The 20,296-nt window shown below is 36.9% G+C and overlaps 3 protein-coding genes across 12 annotated transcripts in view; all 3 read left to right on the top strand.

The window, feature by feature from the left end:
* The window catches only part of LOC107745757 (tumor protein D54-like), an 11,680-nt gene extending 2,259 nt beyond the window's left edge, over positions 1 to 9,421 (top strand). For 2 of the 9 annotated variants that reach the window (XM_016559715.1, XM_016559713.1), the window contains exons 3-10: positions 432 to 580; positions 915 to 974; positions 3,851 to 3,898; positions 6,058 to 6,159; positions 7,526 to 7,549; positions 7,881 to 7,925; positions 8,527 to 8,575; positions 8,720 to 9,421. In XM_016559715.1, the coding sequence (XP_016415201.1) occupies positions 432 to 580; positions 915 to 974; positions 3,851 to 3,898; positions 6,058 to 6,159; positions 7,526 to 7,549; positions 7,881 to 7,925; positions 8,527 to 8,575; positions 8,720 to 8,788 (546 nt within the window). In that variant the 3' untranslated portion in view covers positions 8,789 to 9,421. The remainder of the gene's footprint in view (positions 1 to 431; positions 581 to 914; positions 975 to 3,850; positions 3,899 to 6,057; positions 6,160 to 7,525; positions 7,550 to 7,880; positions 7,926 to 8,526; positions 8,576 to 8,719) is intronic. The other 7 variants (XM_016559714.1, XM_016559718.1, XM_016559717.1 and 4 more) reach the window with 7 other exon arrangements.
* Positions 9,422 to 10,659: 1,238 nt separating this feature from the next.
* LOC107745755 (pancreatic progenitor cell differentiation and proliferation factor A) lies at positions 10,660 to 12,845 on the top strand. Of its 2 annotated transcripts, none has more exons than XM_016559711.1 (5): positions 10,660 to 10,815; positions 12,065 to 12,142; positions 12,255 to 12,332; positions 12,452 to 12,548; positions 12,629 to 12,845. In XM_016559711.1, exons 2-5 carry the CDS (start codon positions 12,088 to 12,090, stop codon positions 12,750 to 12,752), a joined length of 354 nt encoding a protein of 117 aa, XP_016415197.1. In that variant the 5' UTR covers positions 10,660 to 10,815; positions 12,065 to 12,087; the 3' UTR covers positions 12,753 to 12,845. The 2 variants fall into 2 exon arrangements, with proteins under 2 accessions (XP_016415197.1, XP_016415196.1); XM_016559710.1 differs by having other exon boundaries at positions 10,661 to 10,815; positions 12,044 to 12,142.
* An 884-nt stretch (positions 12,846 to 13,729) lies between these two features.
* LOC107745756 (pancreatic progenitor cell differentiation and proliferation factor A) lies at positions 13,730 to 14,788 on the top strand. Its single transcript, XM_016559712.1, has 4 exons — positions 13,730 to 13,872; positions 13,985 to 14,062; positions 14,182 to 14,278; positions 14,366 to 14,788. Exons 1-4 carry the CDS (start codon positions 13,818 to 13,820, stop codon positions 14,487 to 14,489), a joined length of 354 nt encoding a protein of 117 aa, XP_016415198.1. The 5' UTR covers positions 13,730 to 13,817; the 3' UTR covers positions 14,490 to 14,788.
* The last annotated feature ends 5,508 nt before the right edge of the window (positions 14,789 to 20,296 follow it).

Below are 20,296 nucleotides of genomic sequence, written 5' to 3'. Positions count from 1 at the left end.
ACTCTGGATGAGTACAGTTCTTGGAGAGAAGGGAGGGTTGTACCAATGATTCGCTCAGCAGTCCGGACTACCCTCTGTAGTCTTCTGAGGTCAGATTTGGTAGCTGAGCTGAACCAGACAGTTATAGAAGTGCAGAGGACAGATTCAATTATGGCGGAGTAGAACTGTTTCAGCAGCTGAAACAGCTCAAACAGTGACATTTAATTAGTGCTTCTCTGACTGTTTTGGCATCTGTGGACGCCCTTCATTGTGACTAAAAATGGTGCTAGAGTAGCAATAGCTAAAAGTTGTTTGGCTGAAATATCTTTGTTGCTGAAGAACTTTACTATGAGAGGTTTAATTTATCACATGAGAGCATATATAATATCTATTATAATTAATCTAAATTCTATGCATTTGTTTAGTTTTATCTTGTGTTTTTCTCTTGTTAGGTAGAGGATGAGATTCAGACACTGAGGCAGGTTCTCGTGGCGAAGGAGAGGCATGCCGCTGAGCTCAAGCGTAGGCTTGGCATCAGTCCCCTCTCTGAAATCAAACAGAACTTCACCAAAGGCTGGCATGAAGTTCAGTGCTCCAATGCGTGAGTACTTCCTGTCTGTTAAACCTGTCCACTCTGACTGAGCATCACCTTAACCTTCATCTTTCTTTTTTAATCTCGTGCTGTGTTTTTATACATGGGCTGTTTGAATCTCTTAACAGTGCCCACTGATGGGGAATTATTATTCTTTTATTTGAATATGTAATGTATATGCATACAAGTATAAATTGTATATATAAGTTATTTATATATACCAAATTAATATCTCTACCGTCCTATTTTCTTGACGCTAATTTCGGTGTTCTTTCACTGTAGCATCTCAGCTAAACCCTTTTTAAAAATTACTTTTTCTGTTAATCTATATTTCTGCTTCTAGTTATATGAGAACCTCACAAACTCTTGGAGACTTGAATCGTAGAGTTACCTCATCTAATTTGTGAGTTTTCTCTCTTTTGCCTGTTGTTGCTTGGTCTTGTGATTCTGTTTGCTAGGTGTGGACCTGCTGCCCTCTTGTTTCAATTTCATTTGTCTTCTTTGTAGCCCTTCCCATGATCCTCTCCCGAGTAAATGAATGTTTTTATTTTGACTATAAATTAAAGATGAATCTTTATTAAAGTTACAAAAGCTATTCAATCAAGAGCAGTGCATGATTTATTTGTTGTTGCTGTTTGATTAATATTAAGTACTGTCACTTTAAGAGCATGCACTGATCCAGTACGTACAGCCGGCTATGTCTGCTATAGGATACTTACCAAGACGGGCATTTTGACATAATTTTTGTGTGAATTTGTCCATTTAAACACAATACTTCAGAGAGAGCTTAATATTTGCACGCGTTCTGAGGCGTGGGTTTGCGCGCTTCGGATGAGCGCATTCAGCGCACGCACAAATCTTCTCACTGCGCGCGCGAGCTCGCGTCCTCTGGATCTTAAATGTTTAAACTGGCAAAGCTTAAATGAATTTAGTTATCACACAGATATAATAGATGTAACACAGATATCAGCGTGTGCTGTTCAGGTCTCACCTGTGCACGCGCGCTATCAGCACACGGATGATGACGGAATAAATGACAGGGTATGGTATTAGTTTACAGGGTATGGTGGTTTTGCTGTTGTAAACACTACTGTTGTTGTATTGTTGTTTTGAATGATGATAATAAAAACAGGATTGATAAGTATAATTCGTAGGATGAGAAAATCAGTTTTATCAGTGCTATGATCATTATTTTAATGCACTCTACGTTTTTTAAATAAATACTGTAATAATAGGCCTAATAGTTCAAAGTATGAATGAATAGTTTTTAGTCAGATAACATAAAAAGACAAGATCCCTCGACGCCCTTTAAAACTTTCCCAATCAAACAGCAAGAACGAAAGAGAACAGGCACCTTTGTTTATACTGCTGTGTAGAACTACTTTAGGTGTATTTTTAATATTTAATAAATATTTCATTTTAGTAAAATGTAAATTCGTTCCCTTCCCGGGCAGTTGTGTTAACTTAGATGTTTCTAGATTTAAATCTGGATTTAAATTCAAAGAGACAATATCAATAGTCTATGCATGACCTGACGTTTTATTCCTATCCAAAATGAGATGTGAATATAAGGAGTGCATGTTTCATTCATACTCGAAGCCAGAGGGCGCTCTCGCGCAGAAAGTTTAAAACAGACTCCTAGAAGAAATAACTTATGAGGTGCAGGAAACCCCTAATATAGACAAAAGCATCAGGCTATCACTGTAGCTGAGCTGAATAAATAGCAGAAAGGTTTTTACTGATGACATGAAGACAATAAACACACGACTGTGAATATACATGGTTTGTGTGTGTTTTTCAAGTAATCTCCAGGTAATAAATAATTAAACTATATGAATAATGCAGTAGCTACTGATTGACATATCATTTAGTATAGAAACTATAAAATATATTTCCTGTCTTATTCTGTGATAAAAATGTGTTTGTAGTAGCCTTTATAAACCAATCATAAAATTGTCATCAGGAAAATATTGAACAAAAATAATACAGCCCCTTGCTGCAGCTAACGTTATTTCCACAGGCTACACACAGCAATATAAACAACAGCTGTGCATGCTCTCTTCGCGTCATTCTTGTAAAATAATAATAATTTAATAATATAAGTAAACAAGCACACCGCTCCGCTGAGAACTCCACTTACCGGCAGCCGCGGACGTTATGAAGGCATCCTGGTAGTGCGCTAAATTAAAGGTGTCTGAACGTGAGGGCTCGTCATCCCAGATCAGATCGTCAGGTGAAAGGTCATCATGTGGATAATTTTATTTACGGATAAATTATTATTCATTAATTTTACTAATAGTTAGATTGGGCAGACCTTCACAAAAGGGCATTTAATTACAAAAAAAAAATTTGCCTTTGCAAAAGGGCACTTTGGGCATCAAGGGGAAAAGGGGCAGGTGCTCAAGCACCCACCGCACCCCCCTCTGCACGTGCCTGTTGGGAAGCCAGAATGCGCTTCCATCAACAGAAACATACATTAGTCGAACCCTGTTTGTTTTACGTGTTATTTATAGCAAACCATATTACAGATAGATGCGTTGTCAGATTTAAGTTGAACCGCGGTCCTAGTGCGTGCCGAACCGTGTGTGGAGAACCGTACTGTTCGAATTTTTTTCCGCGAACCGTTCCACCCCTAGTTTTTATGTTCCCTTTCTATAAACGGGAATTTGCCAGCTCTCAATTAATCAATCAGTCAATAAAAATAAAAGAAAATGAAAGATAATTTACAACGACATCATTAATAATTAAGAGATATAATAAAGTCACGAATCAAATTTAATTTTTTTAAATAAAATTTCTGTACAACTTCCCTAAATTATCAGACCTCATTGCATAAATAAAGGAATGGAAACATGAAGGTTTTTAATTCTCTTTAGCAGAATATTTTGAGATTATTGCTCAGTAATGTGAAATTGATGCATATACAAAAAGAGCTCACATATAGTGTTAGGCAGGGTTTTACACAGCTAAGCCAAAGTACTTGAAAGAGAAGTCAAACCTGTTTTGTGAGTTTTTCAACATTCCTAGGTGGATGTGTCTGAAGTGATTTGCATTCAGATCAATGTGTCTAAACTCTGGTAATGTCATCTTTAAAGTTTAGACTTGTGTTCTGGTGAGGAACCATCCCTTTCTTAGCCCTTTAAGAAATTTATCATCAATTTGAGGTCTACTGTCAAAATATTTTGACATCCAAAAGTTTAAGTGTGCAAAGTTCACAGCATTTAAACAGAACTTTTGTATATTATTATTTGTTAATACTGTGGAAATGTGTGTTTGTAGATACCTTACAGCTTCATCCACGCTTGAAGAAATTGGGCGCTCTGATGCGTGAGTTTGATTTTTGTTGTTGTCATTTGTCATTTTATATTTAAATACATTTTATTTTTAAATGTTCAAAATGTGCCTGCATTGGGTGCCTGCAATATGGGTTTTATTTTTCTGTGGGTTTTGTTTTGTTAAATATTTCAAACTGCCATATAAAAATATGTTGAATTTTTTAAGGTGTCCTTGTAACAGTGTAATTATATAATTAAGTAGTAAGTAATATTAATAAACAACATGCACTTACTAGGGTTAGGGTTAGTATTAGGGCTTTTTGGTTTAGGGTTAGTTGCTTGTAATTATGCATAATTTACTATTATTACAACACTAAGTACATGTAACATATGTGACAAGAACACTGAAAAATAAAGTGTTGCCTAATATATTATATAAGTAAAATTTAAAATTAATTTACACTTGGTAAAGTATGTTAATACGTTAAGATGATACTTCATGCAATGTTATTATAGGCTATTAAAGTAGCATTTAGCACTTGTTTGAGAGACTTTAATCTTGTAACAGCACTGATGTCACTTTGGTTTAAGAAACCAAACAACAAGCTTCTAAGTGAAACTAGCACAAAGTTTCCTAAGCGTCATAGTGTGACCCATTAGACCCCTCTGATGTCGAACAGATTAGATCATAAATCAGAAAGAATGGAAGGACATAAAGGTTTTACTCTGATACAAATTATCTGGGTGATTGTAATAAAGAATCATTTTAATAAGGAATGTTTTAGGAGGGCATCTTCCTTATGGGCATAGTAAGCTAAATAAATGGTGTTACCAACCCAGATCTATAGCCACTATACGCTTAACCCCATTGTCAGACATGTGTCTCATCATTAGATATCAGTGCCCTGCGATATCGTCTGATCTCAGACCTTGAGACTACATAGAAAGGGCAGGTTGTGCAGTTTGGGAAGGGTGTAATGTTTGTGCTTGGGGCATGTGCTGAGAAAGCTGACTTGGAGAACACATGATGGGATTTTCCCAAAGCAAAGTGGCTTAGCCTTACCTAAGGTCATTAGAGGACCGTGTGAGGGCTACATGCTTGTTCATCTGTTTGTGTGTTTATGAATAGTGTGCAGTTGTCTGTGAGTCTGCACAATTGTATTTAGTGTGTGTGTAATCGAGGGCAATGATGTTTGTTCAATCCAGGTGCAGATTCTGTACAATAAGATTCAGACAGCAGCATCTGGTGCAAAAAGATTAACAGACTGGTGTCTAGATAGTTAGTCCTGTTAGCTTTTACTTCTCTTAAATCAATAATTCACCCAGATATGATGAGTCTGTCATTATTTATTCAGCCTTTATTCAGCCATCCCAAACCCATATGCATTGTTTTCTGTGGTTACAAAAAAATGTATGCAGTTCCAAGCCTTCTGAACCCATACATTAGCTATAATTTACACTAGCATTAAGTTTGGGGTCTTTAAGATTAATCCTTTTATTCAGCAAGGATTGTCACAGTAAAGACATTTATAATGTTACAAAAAGTTAATATTTTAAATACATGCAGTTCTTCTGAACTTTCTATTCATCAAAGAATCTTGAAAAACGTATCACTGTTTTCACGGAAATATTAAGCAGCACAATTATTTTCAACATTGATAATAATAAGAAATGTTTGTTGGGCACCAAATCAGCATGTTAGAATGATTTCTAAAACATCGTGTGAAGACTGGAGTAATTCCCTTTTGCCATCACAGAAATAAATTGCATTTTTTAAAATAGAGAACATATATTTTAAATTGTACATTTCACAAAGTTTCTGTTTTTACTGTATTCTTAATCAAATAAATGCAGTCCTGCTGAGCATTAGAGACGTCTTTTAAAAACATTTTACCGACCCCAACCTTTTGAACGGTGTGTAGTGTATACAGTGAACACATTGTACAGACTACTTTTATGTTGCTTTTATGTTATTGTGTTTTTTCCATAACATTAACTCCATAACTTGCGGAGGTTAGCAGGCAATTGCAGATTTGAGGTTGACATGTTCTTGATGCATTCACCTTTAAAGTGATGTTTTATGTTGCTGTCTTGGTTCTTAGTTGCCTCTGTCTGAGCTGTCAGCTACTGTAGTTTGATGCCAACTGGTGTGTTCAAAATATAACTGACAACTGCTAAAAGTAGAAATTCTTCTCTCTCTCTACTCCGTAGCTATAAGAGGACTCAGGAGACTCTGTCTCAGGCAGGTCACATGACATCAGCTGCATTCTCCTCGATGGGCTCCGCCATCAGAAACCAATTTGGAGAGATGAGGTGAACTTAATATTCCTCCCCTGCATACCTTCTCTCACTGTTTTCTTTTCTCCTAGTTATCTCAACCTCCCATCTTCTTCTCCCATCTCATAAACTTTTAATTCTCTTTTTATAACTTATTTTGATTCCTCTGATTCCTTGTACGATGGTTGTTTTTCCTATGCACTGTATGTTTGAAGCTAGTTTTGTGACTTCATGTTCGAAGTTGTATTTTAAAGCAAACCGAGTCCAGATCCACTTTTCGCTCCGGTCCTATTCTATATTATTCTATAGTATATTTCAATACTGTTCTGTCGTAATGTGACGTTTAGGTGAAAAGGATATTCAGGAAAATGTAGGGTGAGACTTTTTAGCTTTCAGATTTAGCTGAAAAATTATTTCTTTGAAATAATGTGCACTGATTAATCATGCACAATAAGACCATTAAAAAGAAATTGTGGTTAGTTTTTATTTAATATTAAATTGAAATGGACCGGTGGTACTAATTCAAATGTGTAAAAGAAATTCAGATTCAATACATATATTAGCGAGGCATCTGTCTTCAGACCTGGACTAATAGCCAACAGTGTCAGTAGCTGTAATAATGAGGTATTTGTATGGTGGGAAATCTCCAGATGGCTACAGTAGCGTGAGTTCTGTGGTGCTTTTCAGTGAAGCAGCTTGTTTTGTACACCATGTCAAAGAACAGAGCTTATCAAAATGAGACATTCTACTCTGATTTGACACCAAACAAACAGGTTGTAAATTTGCATAGCTTCTCAAATCGTGATTATGCTTCCCGTGTATACCCTTGTTTTTGCTTCTCTGACTAACTAACCTGATACGTTACGTACACAGTTCAAATGTTTGGGGTTGGTAAGATTTTTTTAAAGTCTTATACCCACCAAGGCTGCATTTATTTGATCAGAAATACTGTATAAACTGTCAAATTGTGAAATATTTCAATTTGTTTTAATGGAATTTATTCCTGTAATGGCAAATCTGAATTTTCAGCAGCCATTGCTCTTTATGAGCCTTAAAAAATAATTCTAATATGCTGATTTGCTCAAGAATTGTTTTTATGATCAGTGTTGAAAACAGTTGAGCTGCATGCATCTATGCCGAATAAAAGTGTTACATTTCTTTTAAATTAATAGAAACATCTTACTGACCCCAAACTTTTAAATGGTAGTGTAAATTAGCGTCAACTAACATCCTGATTTACAACCTGTATTTGCACACTGCTTGTTTCTACTTTTTTATTTTACTCTCTCCTGTCCTGTCCTGTGTATGTATTATGTCAATATTATGTTCTGATGGAGGTTTGAAGCAGTTCTTTTGTTTATTGCTGTGTTTTTCTCCACACCGCTGCGTTCGGGCTGCTCAGGGCTCTGCCGTACTCTAACTCTGGGTAAGAGCTATACGAGAGCCTGCACTGTTGGCAGCCGTCTTCTTTTTGAGGTCTCCTGGACCTATGACGATTTCTAGAGCGTTCTTTGGTACCTGTGAAGCGATTGATGTATCTGAATCTACCTTTAAAGCTGTCATTGATACGATATTGATATGACCTTAAATTACTATAGCTATGATAGAGATGTTAGATATAATATCCTGTCTAAAGTTTGCTTTAATGAGTTTTTCATTGTGCTCTACAATCTCTCTTTCTCTGCTCTATGCTCGGCTAACGCTGTCTGCTCGGCTAACTCTCCCTGCTCACTCTGTCTCCAACCTACTCTCCGCAGTAGCAACTTTTCCATGCATCACTCTTTAAGTATGCCAGCTATGAGGTAAAGTACCAGCCCTTCTCTCGCCCATTCCCCTCTGCACATTAATATCTGTCTGAACGCTGTCTTTCACCTGATGAACAAATCTGTTTTTATTCAACTTCTTTGCTGAGAAAAATTGTAATACTTGTTAATGGTAACATTTAATATTGTTGTAATTTTAATGGAATAGTCAGCGATTTGCTACTAATCTGTATACACTTTACAAAGAAAATGGGTCATAACTTCATATTTACACAAGAAGCAATATGGAGGTACATCAGGTACAAAAAGACGGATAGTATCAGGTAGAACCAAAGGCATGGTCAGCATTTTGACCTCAGCAGTTTAATAGTAGGTACATTTATTTCATATACAGCTTTATTTTTCTGCATGGAAAGCAAATGCTTTTTCTCTTTGTGTGGCTGTTTAAGCCCTGTCAGCACTGCTTCACCTAAACGGGTAGACAAGGTTTTTTTTTTCCTTTATATGACTTAAAGGTGTCTGTTCGTCTCAACGTTTTCCTTCACATTTTAGGTTGCATGTAAAAAACTCAAACTATTTTGGAAATCTAGCTAGTTTTGATTAGTTACTAATTATTATTATTTTTAATATATTTTCTCAGGAACTCGCCAAGCTTTAAAACCTTTGAGGACAAGGTGGAGAATATGAAGGTTAGAGCTTTTTTTTTCTCCATTAATTGGTTTCTATTTTATTTCTTACTGAGCCTTTTCTTTTAGCACAACTGTTATTTAATATATGTTCATGTTTTGTTCATGATTTTATTACTCCTTCCATTGTGTGTTTTGCCTCCAAAGGACAAAGTAATGGGGCGATCAAATGGAGAGAGTGACCATTCACCAACCAGCAACAACACACCTTTCTGAGCAGGAAGCACAACCTCGTGACCTAGAACTGACCTCTGTGATTTCTCTATAACGCTGTACCCAAATACACTCCAGTCTCTCCACTGCTATGTTAACTTCAAATGAATGTACAGACAGAAAGCAATGCTTTAAGAAACTAAGATGCCAACATGCAAAGAGATAATTATTATTTTAACAACTGAAGGCTGTCACCCTTGCAAATGCATTGTAGACAAACAAAACCTCTTAAATTAGAATGTTAAAAACTGGATGACCCTTTCTGGGACTGTTAGGTTTTCTTCTGTGCATCAAATTACCTTTACATGTATTGTAATATTTAATTTTTTCCCAACAACAGGGCTTCTCTGACACTTCAGTAGTAAATGGTCTGTTACTATCAGCATGAAGAGGTGAAATGTTTGCACAACTCACACTTAGAATGTCCTTAAACATGCTTCATGGCCACTGTTTATTATTGTTACATGCTTCCTAGAATGAATATTGCACTGGTTATTACCCTGCTTGTTACTCAGGGCAAAAGGTGCTAAAGCTTTCTTTGTGACATGACTCGAGCCCCAGATGTGTTCTAAATTATTCACATGTATTTTATAGTCTTGTATGTTTTGAGTTTTTCGCCAGTTATCCAGGTCATAATAAAAAATATACTACCGTTTCTTCTCGTTACCTTTAAAAAGTTTAGAATTAGTTAAATTATTATTCTTATTCTTTTGGCACATAATGAATATCTTTGTAGTTTTTCTTTCTCTCAGTAAAAAAAGAAAGACTTTTGTCTGGATATTTTCCCCTTGGTTACCTGTATGTTACATTGCAGTGTCTGGCATAGATTGAGCATTCCCCCCCCCCCAGAGTACAGTAGTGTAACAATGACCATAAAGGAATTTGGTGAAAAGATGGTGTTTATAAATTATTTAATTACTAATCAGATGCAAGACTAATATTTCTGAGTAAGATTAAATGTAATGATTGTAATATTTAATCAAATATTGTGGTGGGCAAAAGGTAAATTTCACTGTAAGGTGATGGAAGATACGTTTTTAATTTCTTTTTTGGTCAGTTTATTATTTTTCTTTTGATTCTTTGTGCTGATGGGGAGTACTGTCCATGCAATGATCTGGAAGAGAATGTTACCATACTGACCTAACTACTGTATACATGTTTGATGCTTTGTGGTTGTAACGTACTACACGATCAGGGTTTATTAAAGACAAGGAATTTAACGAGAATGTTGTGGTTTGATCTGTCCGTGCACATACTTACTTTTAGAATAAACCATTTCATGCAGCATTACATCATGGATGTTACCTTTAAAATAAATGGTCAATAATTATAACAGACAGCAGGTGGCGACAAACATCCATATTCATTTGGGGTTTCTATTAAAATTGTATTAAGTTAAGAGTTGCAACAAATCAAACATTGGGACGTAAAGGTTTGATTTTATTTATTTATCCATCCGTCCGTCGCAGTATTGGATATTAGAGTTGTAACAAACTGATTGGGACGTAAAGATTTTCATTCATTCATTTATTCATTCATATTCATTCCTTCCAGTATTGGATATTAGATTTGCCGTCACAATTTTTTTTTCTTTAGAAAACAAACTTCCAAGGCATGTGACCTTGTTTGGATTGATGGGATGGTTAACATGTGGATTTGAGTTGTTTAGCAGCGTGGACACCCCGTCCCACTTCACTTTATTGAAACAACATTGTTTTGACAATCTCGTGCCAGTGACCAAGCCACGCCCACAATATCATGCCAGCGAACAAACCACGCCTCAGCGTGTGCCAGAGACGAGTAAGCTGCCAAGCCACGCCCTCTAGGAGAGAGAGAGAGGCTTTATCGTCACTCAGGTAATAAATAGTCCATGCGCCCTACGTGTTGTAGAATTTGGAGCGAAGGAGCGAAAGACCTTGGAGGGTCTCACCCAAGAACCACACTACAAATGGGCCCCGTCGCCTAGCATTTACCCGACCAAGCCTTGCTTTTGGTGTATTACCAACATCAGCACTCACCAAAAATAAAAGGTAAGGAAATTAAGAAATAGTTCATTATCATTATGTTATTTTTTGGACAGGCAGTTTAGAAAGGAAAACCATTGTTTACGTTTTATTTACAACTAAACTATTAATATCAGTAATTCTGAGGTCATGCAAATGAATAAACTGAAAAACATGTTTTAATCATTTGAAGTCACCTAGTTGCAACTGATACAGCATACATTTTGACATAGCCTTCTTTAAGGCAGCGTATCTTAGTATTTTTGCACTTACACTTCTATAACATTTTTTCCCTTAGTATTTTTAACATTTAGCGCATGCCAGTTTTTCAAAGCACGTGTGTGACTTAAATGTCTCGTCTGTTATATGTAGCACAGAAGGGTATTAACCAGGTCACGTGGTAAATCCCTCTTCCCATCTGGAACCTGACATTGATGTCTGCAGGTCCTTAATATGAAACTAAAGCTACACTAACACACTAATTATTGTGCTATCACTCAGTCACTGTGTGCCAATATTATTTATTATTGCTGTACATTCGTACCTTACCTTTAAATTTTTTTTTTTTTTTTAATGTGCAGTTGAAAGGAGATGCACTTATTTTGTGTGCATGACTTTATTTAGATTTTTGGATAATCTATAGCCTGGAAATATCAGGAAGGTCACATATATATATATATATATATATGTATATATAATTAGTTTTCCTATCTTTTAAATGCTCAAAGCAACTGCAAGCAGACAACCTTGGAAACCCAGGCACTTTCATAGTCATGCGTCATGAAATATGAGCTATTCTGTATGCATGTTGCAGTGGCGTCATGGCTGTTCTAAGCAAGTGGGTCGTTGAATATGGTAGTATTATTCTTGAAGTAACAGCTGTTAAGTATCATCACATCACACTCTACAGAATAGGAAGGGATGCATGCTCAGTTTCAGTGGAACATTCTCTTCATCCTTCTTGTCTCAAATGTCAAAAGGGTTCTGTTCTTCTCTGAATGCACTGATTAATGTTCACATCTTGACCTGTTGGGAAAATGTAGGTGACACCTTGCGTATGATCCAGACATGGTTAAAACCTCTTTGAATATCTGAGGGTGCTTGGCTTGCAGCACAGATTGTTCGTGCATCTGCCTACCTGAGATGTTTTCCAAGTTGCCCTAGTATTTTAAAGGCCATGTTGTTGTCATGTCATGCAGCTGTCGTCCTCAGACACATTAGTCCTCATTATTGCTGTAAATCTTTTTTTAAACAGGTCTTTCCATCTTTCACACAGCTGACACTTTAAGGACGGGGAAAATGGCAGCAATTCCATCCAGCGGTTCCCTTATTGCCACCCATGATTACTACCGAAGTGAGTAAATGTTTTTCATTCACAGTATAATCTATACGTGAATTAATTCTTCTTCTTGAATTTAGGATCCATAAAATGCAATATTAGTAATACATTTTTCTTCATGTTGCAGGGCGCATAGGATCTACATCCAGCAACAGTTCCTGTGGCAGTTCGGAGTACACTGGGGAGGTCATTCCACACCCACCAGGTATATCATCTGAAGATGTTTATCATCTCAGTCAGTACCCCAAAATCCACATAAAAATTTGATAAGATATGGTTAGCTTGTAAAGGAATAGAAAAGTTCAATGTCCAATTCCATGGCAGGTCTGGCACGACAGGACTCTGGCCACTGGTGGTCCAGTTTCTTCTTTGGGAAGCAGAATCAAATGGGGACACTCAATGGATTTGAATCCCAGCAGAAGTGAGTTTAAGAAAGGATTTGCTTGACTCAGCTCCTGAGTTCTGGTTTTCATGCAAGGTGTTCTTGACATTGATTGGCAGAGCTGGCACCTACGCAGTGACAAATGGTCAGGTGACCTGCGTTGCCCGAGAGATTGTGATGAAGAGACAAATGAGTGAGAGCAGTGACTCCGGGAAGGAACCTGGATCCCCCCTCCCCTCATAAACCACCCCAACCCAATTCCACACCTGTCACCTCTCAACCAGGAGTCACCGTGGGCAGAAGCAGGCGACGGAGGCTCCATTTTTTTATTTTTAGTAAAAACCGGCTGCTTTTTATGTCATGCTGTTTTTTTTATCTATGACCAAATAAACATTGTTAAACAAAATGGCAAGTATGGTGTGATCGTTTCTATTCCTCCTGCATGCTGTCATGTTATTTGAAATGATCATATTCAGTTCCATTAGCATGGATTATATTATGGCAAATCACTATTAGGCTATCAATGTACTTTCATACAGGGATTAGCACTAAACAGTCTCTGTTTTTTTTTTTTTTTTTTTAATGTGCAGTTGAAAGGAGATGCACTTATTTTGTGTGCATGACTTTATTTAGATTTTTGGATAATCTATAGCCTGGAAATATCAGGAAGGTCACATATATATATATATATATATATGTATATATAATTAGTTTTCCTATCTTTTAAATGCTCAAAGCAACTGCAAGCAGACAACCTTGGAAACCCAGGCACTTTCATAGTCATGCGTCATGAAATATGAGCTATTCTGTATGCATGTTGCAGTGGCGTCATGGCTGTTCTAAGCAAGTGGGTCGTTGAATATGGTAGTATTATTCTTGAAGTAACAGCTGTTAAGTATCATCACATCACACTCTACAGAATAGGAAGGGATGCATGCTCAGTTTCAGTGGAACATTCTCTTCATCCTTCTTGTCTCAAATGTCAAAAGGGTTCTGTTCTTCTCTGAATGCACTGATTAATGTTCACATCTTGACCTGTTGGGAAAATGTAGGTGACACCTTGCGTATGATCCAGACATGGTTAAAACCTCTTTGAATATCTGAGGGTGCTTGGCTTGCAGCACAGATTGTTCGTGCATCTGCCTACCTGAGATGTTTTCCAAGTTGCCCTAGTATTTTAAAGGCCATGTTGTTGTCATGTCATGCAGCTGTCGTCCTCAGACACATTAGTCCTCATTATTGCTGTAAATCTTTTTTTAAACAGGTCTTTCCATCTTTCACACAGCTGACACTTTAAGGACGGGGAAAATGGCAGCAATTCCATCCAGCGGTTCCCTTATTGCCACCCATGATTACTACCGAAGTGAGTAAATGTTTTTCATTCACAGTATAATCTATACGTGAATTAATTCTTCTTCTTGAATTTAGGATCCATAAAATGCAATATTAGTAATACATTTTTCTTCATGTTGCAGGGCGCATAGGATCTACATCCAGCAACAGTTCCTGTGGCAGTTCGGAGTACACTGGGGAGGTCATTCCACACCCACCAGGTATATCATCTGAAGATGTTTATCATCTCAGTCAGTACCCCAAAATCCACATAAAAATTTGATAAGATATGGTTAGCTTGTAAAGGAATAGAAAAGTTCAATGTCCAATTCCATGGCAGGTCTGGCACGACAGGACTCTGGCCACTGGTGGTCCAGTTTCTTCTTTGGGAAGCAGAATCAAATGGGGACACTCAATGGATTTGAATCCCAGCAGAAGTGAGTTTAAGAAAGGTTTTGTGTTTTGCTTGACTCAGCTCCTGAGTTCTGGTTTTCATGCAAGGTGTTCTTGACATTGATTGGCAGAGCTGGCACCTACGCAGTGACAAATGGTCAGGTGACCTGCGTTGCCCGAGAGATTGTGATGAAGAGACAAATGAGTGAGAGCAGTGACTCCGGGAAGGAACCTGGATCCCCCCTCCCCTCATAAACCACCCCAACCCAATTCCACACCTGTCACCTCTCAACCAGGAGTCACCGTGGGCAGAAGCAGGCGACGGAGGCTCCATTTTTTTATTTTTAGTAAAAACCGGCTGCTTTTTATGTCATGCTATATAGTGCTCTTTCTTTCTTTTTTTTATCTATGACCAAATCAATATTGTAAAACTAAATGGCAAAAAATATGCTTTCCATATGACTTGAGTATATTATTGTAAATCACTGTATCACTGGGTGCACTTTGCAATTATATTATATTTGCTATAAATAAATTACTAACTGCAGCCAAAAGTATGGTGTGAGAGTTTCTATTCCTCCTGCATGCTGTCATTACACAATATGTGATTTGAAATGATCATATCCTATCCTATCCATATCCTAACAGTGATTCATCATAATCCATGCTAATGGAAATTAGCATGGATTATGATGAATCACTATTAGGCTATCAATGTACTTTCATACAGGGATTAGCACTAAGTCTATGTTCAGTGACTCTGCTATTTTACAGAGAATGAGCTGCTAATCAACAGCCTGTGTGCAAGACGTTTGGAATTAAGCAGGCTTTGGTGCGATTAAAACACGTGCTAAGACAAGACACACTAATACTGTTTATATAACACCACCTGCTGTCATTGGATGCATCTATTGTATGCAGCAACAAGAAACTGAATCCGTTTTTAGAAGCCAGCTAGCTGCGACATGGTTATCTGCACAACTTGAAGGTGTTAATGGCAAACAAAAAGAAGGAAAAAGTATTTTTGCACACTTCTAAAGCTAATTCCCCCGATATCTGTTGCTAATCAGATTTAAAATCTGATTATTAGCCAAGAAATAAAATTGTTCTTTTTAGTAACCACGACCTACATAAAACACGATTTAAACAATTCTCTAAAGCCAGTTTTGAGGGTCAGTTTGTGCTTCCTATAGTAGAGCATTATTTTTACCAGCCTGCTGTAGTAGCTAAATGCTGAAGCCTCTGTATTAAGCCTTCCTTTGAAGACTGAATGTGATATAAGATTAGGGTGACCAATCGTCCACGTCACCACATGCTGATGTTTATGTCAAACGTGAATTCAAATATCCACATGACAACTGGCTGGAAGTGGTAGTTTATTTTTCTGACATATACATACCATTTCACTTTAGAAGACATTGATTCATCCACTGGGGTTATATGAAGCGTCAACTTCTGGGCACCTAATCACTTGCATATAGGCTATATATATGGACACCGTTTTTCATCTGAAGAAAGAAATTCACATATATCTGGTACGGCATGCGGGTGTGTAAATGATGAGAGATTTTTCATTTTTGGTTGAGCATCCGTTTAACTCTACCACTTACTCTTGCAAAAATTACATTTGCAGAAAGTATATTTGTGCTCAGAAATGCAAGCCTCAAATGCAAGCCCAATTAGGTATAGTTAAGACCCATTTCCAAAAACACAAACATAAAATAACATTTGAAAAGGAGTAATTAAAAAACAAAAACATACAAATATTGTCCCCACAGAAAAAGCACATGAACTTCACATGTGCAATCACATATTAAAATCACATGTGAAATATGTGAAACACATGTGAAACTCACATGAAACGTGGTTTTGGAACATTTTCATGGTGTAAATATGTGAAACACACGTGATCATCATGGTGTAACTGTGTGATCTGTGTTTCACACAGTTACACCATGAAAATGTTCCAAAACCAAGTTTCATATGTGTTTCACATATTTAACATGTGATTGCATATGTGAAGTTCATGTGCTTTTTCTGTAAGGGTTTGTACAAGATAGGGTAACTTGTAATCTGTAACCTATTACATTTCCAAAGTACCCTTCCCAACACTGTACAAGTGAGATATCAATGATATTTTGAACACTGAACCAGGAATGTCCCCGGTTTCCAATTCAGGAATCTGGGGCCTCATTTATAAAATGTTGTGTACCTATAAACCGTCCTAAATTTGTTCTAAGATCATTTCTCAAAAGCGCATAAGTACGATTCAGAGAAAATGAACGTGCGCACAAAAACACGTGCGTACGCCTCTCTTCTTACAAAAAAAAAGCCCCCCCGCCAATATCAGAATTTCTGTTCTTGAGAATGACGAACACAAAGAAAAAAAAAAACTTTACTGAGTCTGAAGTTGAGGTCCTGCAGGCGGAGGTAGAGGTTCGTGCGGGGACGCTATTTATTTAATAATGTGTTATTATTCTGTGGACAAACAATGTGTGTGTGGTTAAATTTTTTCTATTGACTATTATCAAAATTACTACTTCTAGAAACAGTAGTAGTAGTAGTAGTACAAATTAGGTTTCCAAAAGTAATAATAAACTACGAATTCAAGTAAACTTTTCAGTCATCAAAAGTGAGCCATCCTACTTTTAAAATCACTTGCTATGACAACTAATAAAAAGTTTAGTAACACGAAATTCTTGCAAAGCTTTAAAAAACATTATTGAAAGAAATGACATTTCATATCATAAAATAAATTATTACACTATTATGGTCTCCAGTCTGAAAAAAAACCTGTATGTGATTTGGCTTTTCTTTATATTTAGCCTACAGTTTACTAATGCTGCTCAAATGTGCCATTAATGTACTGACACAAAATGAATAGTGTATTTTATACAAATATAACTGATGTAAACGACAAAAAACAAGTTTAAGGCTGATGTCTCTATTCATTTTCACCGAAGCAAAGCAGCAGATGTTATAAATAAAAACCGTTAACTATGTTATTGAATCGAATATATTAAACCCGTTATTGCACGACATGGGCCTATTATTACACAGACAAAACAGTCGAGATGCGTTTATGCATTTTTTTTTTTCTTCTATTTTACGCATTCGTAAATCAAGACTTCGCAAGTTCTCTTGTAAAATAAAAAACAACAACATGGAATAAACTGTGTACAGAAAGCGAGAAAATAACTCAACATTAGGCTACTAAAAAGGTCAGTTTAATCTCGCAAAACCTCCCGTTAATAAAAAAAAAATCTGACTACACTGCATCTTTGTTGTTTATGATGAATTCGGTGCTTGCACGTACACCGCTTTTATTATTGCAGCTTATGTTCAAATAGCTGCAGTGCTCCGACTTTGCCACAAGGAAAAGTGCGTACGTCTGCTCAGACCCTGACGTGTCTGTAAAAGTACTTTTCCACGTCAAAGACCGTTTTTATAAATATGAACGTTGCCGTGGATTTTAGTGCAAGTTACGCAGACACTAAGATCAAATCTGTGCGTACGCACATTTTATAAATGAGGCCCCATGTCACCTGTATTTAGGATAACTTCATTGACGCAGATGTCATGTGGCACGCCACATATGGTGCTGCCTTTCGACTGTTTAATGGATGTTCTTATTTGGGTGAATGGTTTAATGTTTCCATTATGGCCATTCGCCTATAAGAATATGCTCGGACCGAAGACTTTTCTCACTGATCCTACAGTCGTTAGTTTCTAAACTGAGACGAACTAAAAACAGCGTCTGCTTCACGAGCGCTGCTCCGGTCTCACCCGCGAGTCAAGGTTACTCTGCACAAAGGTGAACAAATGCACACAAGTTTGTGTACAGGCTCGTTCGTGGAAGTGTTTCAAGCTGTTCTGTTTGTTTGGGTATTCCCAGAGTGTTTGGAAACCGTAAAACAGTTTCCAGTTAGCATGATTAGCGTTCCCAAATGCCATCTTGTTTGTTTCAGGCTTTTTTTATGTATTTTGTTTATTTTTTTTACTCTTTGCTATATGTGATTAAAATCTAGTGAAATATTGTAGATAATAAAACACAATACATGGTAATGTTTAATAACCCAAATGCAACATAATTTCAGTTCACTTAGCTTATCGGTCAAAAACTTGTATGGGCATTATTTTCACTCATTTTTTTATTTTTTTTGTAGGCAGTAAAGGTTCTCTCTCACTCACTCACTCACTCACTCACACACACACACACACATCTCTGATTTTATCCTTTTTTTACTTTATACTGGTTTTCAGACAACTTCTGACAATTACTATGGCTATGTAGCTGCAGTTTTTATTGAGAAAAGGACTTTTGTGGCGCTTGTACTTGCCTTACATTGCACTAAATTCAGCAGAATTATGGTAAAATTGTGCTACAAACCTACTTATTTACACAGTATTTTGTAATACGGACTTATGAAGCAAAGTTAAATAAGTAGCACAATACACGCCAGTTGTTTGAAGAAATATCTCTTGGGTTTATTGCAAGTTATACAGGCAGTTACAGGCAACCAAACAGCCCTTCCTATTGTGATATTGCTTTGTGAAACAGAACTGCAATGGCATTTCAACACACTCAAAGCTAAGATGAAAACTGAAATGCAGATTAACTATTTAAAAGAAAAGAGACCATGTAAAAGTATACAAGGGCTATGCTTTAACAGTCTTAACAATTTTTTTTTTTTTTCTCCTTTCTGATTTGTAGCCCTACCGCTGATGTCTGAATTATTGGGTGTCTGATTGCAGAGCACAAGAGGTGTACAAAATTCTTCAGAGATGCCAGTCGTCATTTTCCCCATTAGTCTGGCCAGGCAAGTCCAGAGTGTTCTCGTTTCTATTTCTGCTTACCACGCACCCACAACATGAACACGTTGTGGCAACACTCATGTTACGGAGTTTGAATGTTTCAGCAGTAGCAACAATCAGCAGGGCATGTTGCATCTGCAGTACGTGTGTGTACGTACAGTATAAATAGTCCATAGTCCTATCTAACCCGAATGTCGCTCAATCAGATCATTAATTACATTTTTTTTTTTTTTTTTTATGAGCCAGGCAAGTCCAGAGTGTTCTCGTTTCTATTTCTGCTTACCACGCACCCACAACATGAACACGTTGTGGCAACACTCATGTTACGGAGTTTGAATGTTTCAGCAGTAGCAACAATCAGCAGGGCATGTTGCATCTGCAGTACGTGTGTGTATAAATAGTATAAATAGTCCATAGTCCTATCTAACCCGAATGTCGCTCAATCAGATCATTAATTACATTTTTTTTTTTTTTTTTATGAAATGCACATTCTGTCTGGTATCATATCTAGTATATTTCTGCAGTTTTAAAGCATTTGGAGGATCAGTTAGCTTCTACTCGTGAACCGACAGCACTGTGCCAACTGAAAACTGCAGTGGAAAGTTTTTAGAGATTGTGAAATGAGTCCACAACTGGCCAGACTTGTTCTGTTGTGTACTCTCTCTCTCTCACACACACACACACACACACATTTAAAAGCTTTATTTACAGCAGCATGATTTAAATGGGTCATATCATGAGAAATCCTTGATTTCATTGTTTTATAAAAACGCACTAACTTTCAAAATAAACCCTTTAAATGTTTCGAGTTAGGGTTCTTCAATTATATACCATTAATTTAAAATACAGAGTGCAGATCTGGTGAAGGGAAGTTATTTTGTAGTATGAGGGTAAAACTTGTTAATGAACATAAAACCGGTTTTATGTACAAGTCCAAGTGATCCATTCAGAAACGTATCTGTCTCCAAATCGGGATGGAAAAAAAGGTAATAGAAAAATAATCTTCAGTATCAACTAGTATTATCCAAGTAGATTTGAGAAATGCTCTATTACATTAAATGTGAATAATTCACAAATGAAATTAGAAAATAAGCACACAAAAAAAGTGCAAGTGTGTGAATACTGTAAAAAGGGGTGAAAATGAGTGGAAAGTAGGGATGTGCGCGACGACTAATTTGACTGACGTTTAAACGAAAGTTTTGTATCCGACTAGTCGACTAGTCTAAAAGCAAGAAACCCCCAAAAGA

The sequence above is a fragment of the Sinocyclocheilus rhinocerous genome, unplaced genomic scaffold, assembly GCF_001515625.1.
Source record: "Sinocyclocheilus rhinocerous isolate Xijiao unplaced genomic scaffold, SAMN03320098_v1.1 scaffold558, whole genome shotgun sequence".
Taxonomy (NCBI): domain Eukaryota; kingdom Metazoa; phylum Chordata; class Actinopteri; order Cypriniformes; family Cyprinidae; genus Sinocyclocheilus; species Sinocyclocheilus rhinocerous.
This window is presented reverse-complemented; position numbering and strand designations above follow the sequence as displayed.